We start from the raw sequence: 5,370 nt of genomic DNA, 5'->3' as shown, positions 1-5,370 counted from the left end.
CACAAACGGGGATGGAATCCGTTTGATAAGTCAGGATGAACGCCACAAGGAATCTCCTTGATAAGTTCAAAAGTTTCTTCAAGAACTCAAGAAGAAATAAACTCACAATTTCATTCAACATAATCTGCTCTTTCACATTGTTTTGGCAGTCCTTATAAGGACGAAAATTACATGAAAATAAGACCCTTGGTCTTCCTAATGAAACCGAAAAATTAAGGACAGCCCCTTTGTCTTCCTAATGAAAACCGAAATTAAAGACAAGCCTTTTGTCTTCCTCATGAAAACCGAAATTAAAGACAAGAGGACTATTGGACTCACACAAGTCAAATGTTTGACTTGTCACAAAATAAACAAAGACTAAAAAACGTGATTAAAAATAAAAAGACTCATTACAAGAAGCTAAATATTGATCAAGCTCCTAAACTGGTGTCCTCATCATTCCTCCCCTCTTGACTTGGATCAACTGGAACTTGACTTGGATTTTGAGTCTTGGTGTCCTCATCAGTGCTCACTCCAGAGTTAGCAAGATGCTCTATATATATGTTTTCTTCATACGCTTGTCTGCCAGTTGTACCTCATGCTTAGTAATTCAGTTTTTTTTTGGCGTACAACAATTGCAAATGAAAAAATATTAATATTTGAACAAATTACAAATCAAAGCGAATGAAGAGTACTTTATTTATATATAGCCTAAAAGTATAATACCCACAATGGTTTGCAAACCATGTGGGACTATAGGGTTTTTTTTTAATTATTAATTAATTCTTTTGATAAATAAAAAAAATAGAAAAACCACAAACTATGAGAAAATAGTCAAATCATATATTATTGATTTAAGAAGTCACATCACCTTCATACAACTCTCGTTTATATAAGGATATAGATATAAATTATTATTATTATTATTATTATCAACCATAACTTAGAAAAGTAAAATAAATAGAATGATAAAAAATAGAGATGGAATAGGATAAAAAAAAGTAAGAAATTACCCGTTTGGAACCATTACTTTTATAGATATTATTAATCATATAGATAGATATTGATATAGATTTTATAGATATTTTTTCCATAATTAATAATCATAAATTAGAAAAAGTAGAATAAAAAAATGAGAAAATAAAGATAGAGTGGATTGAAAACGTTGTAAAGTGTCACGTCACCTATTATTATAATTGTTTTCCCTAATGTAAGAAAAACAATTAAAATATTAATAATAATATCAAGAACAATAATAGTATTATTATCTTTTATAGTAATTTTATAATAGTACTATTAATTTTTTATGGATATTTTATCTTAATTAAATATATTTATATATAGATATACAAATATAAACTTAAAAAATATAACTATATCACATATATACTAAAAAAATATTAATACCCACAATGCACTACTACAAAAATTACACGATAAGTCGGTTAAAAACTGACATCTGAATGTTCATAAGTCGGTTGGCAACTGACTTCCCATGCAGTGACTTATGATGTAACAACGTGGTAGGTTAGTTGGCGCCAAACCGACATCTGGTGTAAAACATGGTACGGCGGTGGAAAACCGACATCTGGTGTAAGACATGGTACGTCGGTGTCAAACCGACCTCTAGTGTAAGACATGGTAGGTCGGTTGTACACCGACCTCTGGTGTAAAACATGATATGTCGGTTCACAGCCGACTTATGGTGTAGACATCTATTGTCAGTTTTAGTAGAACCGACTTATGATGTTTTTTTCTTAAAAAGTGTATTACGCCCAAAGCAAATCATGCTTTTTATACAAACAAACTGAACAAAACAAAACATATATCACAATAATATAAAATACTAGAATTTGAACTAAGTATCCAAAATAACAAGTCTTAAGTTAATTACAAAATGACTCATATAAGCATTGTAAACTATAGTTGGACAACAAAAGTGTGTATATGTTCAAGAAAGTCTAAGTTAACATTGTAAGTATATCTCATTAAGAGTCTAAGTTAACAAAAGTGAGTGGACCTATGTAGCACTCATCAAATCCATGACGCATTGTGCCCATTCTTCACGTACTTCATTGATCTCATCCTTTGTGTAATAGTTCTTCCCGCCACACTAAAAAAAAATGCATTGCATGAGTTGAATTAATATACTTAATCTTAAGGTAAAGCTAGAACTTTAATAATGAATATTTTCACTTACGTTACTAGTTAGCCATTGCATTGAAAATTCATTTGTCACAAAGTCCTTCATCATCCTCATAACATAGAATCGACATTGTACTGATTGTAATGGTTGACGAGGACACTTAACTGTTCTCCACGCAACTTCCTTAGTTTTCGCATTATTTATGCGTAAATGTTGAAAGACACTAAATAATAATAACGTAAACATTTAGATGTTGTTAATTTTAAATGAATTTAAGAGTATGTAGTTAATTGGTTAGATTTTTACCGAGAAATGAGAGATTTGATTTCATCTGGTGGAAAATTGTGAAGAGAATCCAGGAAATAGCACAATTGGTGATCAAAATCAATTATTATAAGCATCCAATGCTTTCTAACAGAAACACAAAAACATTTCATTATTAATATTATATATATTCACTAACAAAATACTAAAAGTAAAAAACTTACCCCTTATGATATGGCAACAACGAAATCTAACCCAGATAAGTCAGTTCATATAGAACCGATCTACCATGTTAGAAATGTAGGACATAGTAAGTCGGTCCACACAGAACTGATCTACCATGATTAACATGGCATGTCAGTTTTGCAGGAACCGACTTACTATGATATCTTCAAGCATGGGAAGTCGGTTCAATGTGAATCGACCTACCATGTCAACATGGTAGGTCGGTTCCTGCGTAACCGACGTCTCATGCTTACCTTTATTATACATGATAGGTCAGTTCTGTGTAAACCGACTTATGAACATGTGGTAAGTCAGTTTAAGTAGAACCGACTTCTCATGGCCGATGACTGATATCCCGATTGTAGTAGTGATGGTTTGTAAGGCATGTCACTATAAAGATTTTTTTTTAATTTTTAATTAATTGATTCTATTGAATTTTTTTAAATAAGTTGTTAGAAAAAACCAAAAAATAGTGATATTAGAAGATTAGAAGAAAAGAGTGCCACCTCATCTCCTCAAAGTTCTCCTATATATAGATATATGTACGCCCTGATTTTCCCACGGGCTAATTAACAAGCTGAGATACAGCCTAATCATGACTACCACGTCGACGTCCCCAAGACCGGAGTTGCCGTCTTAAGATCCTACCTCCTTAGCTCGAGGTAACCAAAGGGTTCGCCAAGATTGCTTAAGGACTGAGTCTGGACTCTGAAGACCACAGGTCAAGGGAATCATCCAGCTCGTGGTACGGGCTTAAGTTGGAGGCTGTGACCTTTTATAAAGTCAACCACGCAAGGTAAACGTGCATATATCAGACATCACGTGTCTGATATACCCCTGACTTCTCGGACACGCAACAGGAACGTGCGTATTCAGACACCCACGAATGGGTTGGGTCGTGCAACCCATTATCCCCTTACCTATTGATTTGACCACACTAATGTGTCAGGTTTAGGAATTAATCATGAATGTCACAGAGTTGACATGATAGGTAAGAAGGTCACGGGATGACCTTCTTACCAACTTCCAGGTGCCTTCTCCTATAAATATGGAGACCTTGGGAGTTAATAGGGGTTGGATTCTCTATTGTAAGGAATACCCTGCAAAAGAATACCCAGTATATAGCAATAATACTGACTAGTGGAGTAGAAGGATTTTAACCTTTGAACCTCTTAAAAAATGTATTTTGAGCCACCATTTCATTTCTAAGATCATTTATCTATTTCGGTTCAACATAAGCACTAATCCCTTTCTCTTCTTTTTATAATTACCTGTCGGCGAAGAACCACGTCAACAGTTTGGTGCTTTCATTGAGAGCAAGTTCGATTGGTGCTGTCGCAAACATCCAACTATGGTGACTACTCGATCCAGGCACGGTAACGAGGCAGAACAGCATGATGGGCAAGAGGCTCATCATATTGCCATCCCTGGTGAACAAATTCCTGAAGTCCAACAGCGGCCAGGCAAACAGCCGGCGGGCCAAGACGACACTAGAAGTTCGGCGCCCCAGCCACCTAATCCGAACCCATGTTATTACACTGCGGTGGAGATGGAGAATGCTCAGCAGAGGAGCCAGCTAGCAATAGCTAACCAGCAGATCAAGGATGTGCTGGCCCGACTACCCCCTCTCACAACCGATGCTAACGTCGGAGAGAGGCAAGGCAAGGGTCCTAAGTCTCACCGGGGTAATCGGTCCAGGCATAGCCGCTCGGACAGACTTCCAACAGCCAACTCCACTCCTTCATTGCACCGTCGAGAGGCAAACTTCGGAGAAGTTCCTAGAGCCGGACAACAGTAGTACAGCCGTTCGGTCAGAACTTCGACTCCTAGCTCCCAACCAGCCTCGAGCGTGCCCACGGCAGCTCGAGGAAATTCTAGAAGGAGGTCCGGGGAGGGCTCGTAGCGTCAGCCCATCCCCAACAGCCGTCCTGCGCCTCGTCTAGATCGCCAGGTGCGGGACCCGTAAGTTTGCAGGGCCGAGAGGCCCCCACCTAACCTCATCCGTCCTGACGGAACCAGGATCGCCTCTCCGGTCAGACATCCTCCATCTCCGATCAGATATCCATCTTCTCCTCGGCCCGTCTGAGATATTCTGGCCTATGGAAGTAGCAGGAGAGACCCGCCTTCCGCTGGGCCCTCCCGATGAAGCAGGGCGCCGAGGGAAGGCCTAGATCCTCACCACCAAAGGCGGACTTCGAGCCTGTCTAACAGGAGCTACTGGACCGACAGTCGCCGAAGCGACCTCTCTGGCGGAGACCTGTGTTAGCGCCTAAGTTAGCAACAAAGTCCACAAGCCACCCAAGGGGGAGACCTACGAGATCGCCTTAACTCTCATAGAGGGGAGCCAGCTGGAGGCGACAGCCATGCTCGCTCAGGGGGGGCCCTGTCCGAAGTACGTAACGGCGGGAATGCCCCAAATAACCTATCTCAAGATAGGAGGGGCAATAACCCACCAAATATGTACAATGGATCTGAAGCTGTTGAACAACCCCGGGATAACCAAGGACATCAGGACCAAACCCTCGAGCGCCTGGCCTAGATGGAGGAGCTGATGAGGAAGCTCCTGTCGGAGAAAGAGAAAGATGAGTACGATTCGAGGGACGAGATGGAGCTCTTTGCCCCCAGCATAGCAGCAACGGCGTACCGACCTGGTTTCCGTATGCCGCACCTGGCCAAGTTCAATGGGGACGGAAACCCGTCGGATCACCTGGGGATGTTTAACACCCTGATGATGGCCCACAGCATTGGCCCTGAGC

General features: G+C 40.0%; 1 protein-coding gene across 1 annotated transcript; it reads right to left on the bottom strand.

Annotated features, from left to right (window-relative positions):
• Positions 1–1,968: 1,968 nt before the first annotated feature.
• LOC133802091 (uncharacterized) lies at positions 1,969–2,628 on the bottom strand. Its single transcript, XM_062240337.1, has 4 exons — positions 2,614–2,628; positions 2,432–2,536; positions 2,180–2,348; positions 1,969–2,092 (listed from the first exon to the last, which is right to left on the bottom strand). Exons 2-4 carry the CDS (start codon positions 2,524–2,526, stop codon positions 2,000–2,002), a joined length of 357 nt encoding a protein of 118 aa, XP_062096321.1. The 5' UTR covers positions 2,527–2,536; positions 2,614–2,628; the 3' UTR covers positions 1,969–1,999.
• Between the last annotated feature and the right edge of the window lie 2,742 nt (positions 2,629–5,370).

Source organism: Humulus lupulus, chromosome 9 (assembly GCF_963169125.1).
Source record: "Humulus lupulus chromosome 9, drHumLupu1.1, whole genome shotgun sequence".
Lineage (NCBI taxonomy): Eukaryota > Viridiplantae > Streptophyta > Magnoliopsida > Rosales > Cannabaceae > Humulus > Humulus lupulus.
The sequence above is the reverse complement of the archived record's forward strand: the minus strand, read 5'-3'. Positions and strand labels throughout refer to the sequence as shown.

What these genes read in the sequence shown, in the direction of transcription:
- LOC133802091 (XM_062240337.1), bottom strand. Translation starts at nt 2,526, where the DNA reads ATGCTTATAATAATTGATTTTGATCACCAATTGTGCTATTTCCTGGAT. An exon ending in ATCAAATCTCTCATTTCTCG is followed by an intron (nt 2,349 to 2,431) that starts GTAAAAATCTAA and finishes ATTATTATTTAG; the next exon opens with TGTCTTTCAACATTTACGCA. An exon ending in TGCAATGGCTAACTAGTAAC is followed by an intron (nt 2,093 to 2,179) that starts GTAAGTGAAAAT and finishes ATTTTTTTTTAG; the next exon opens with TGTGGCGGGAAGAACTATTA.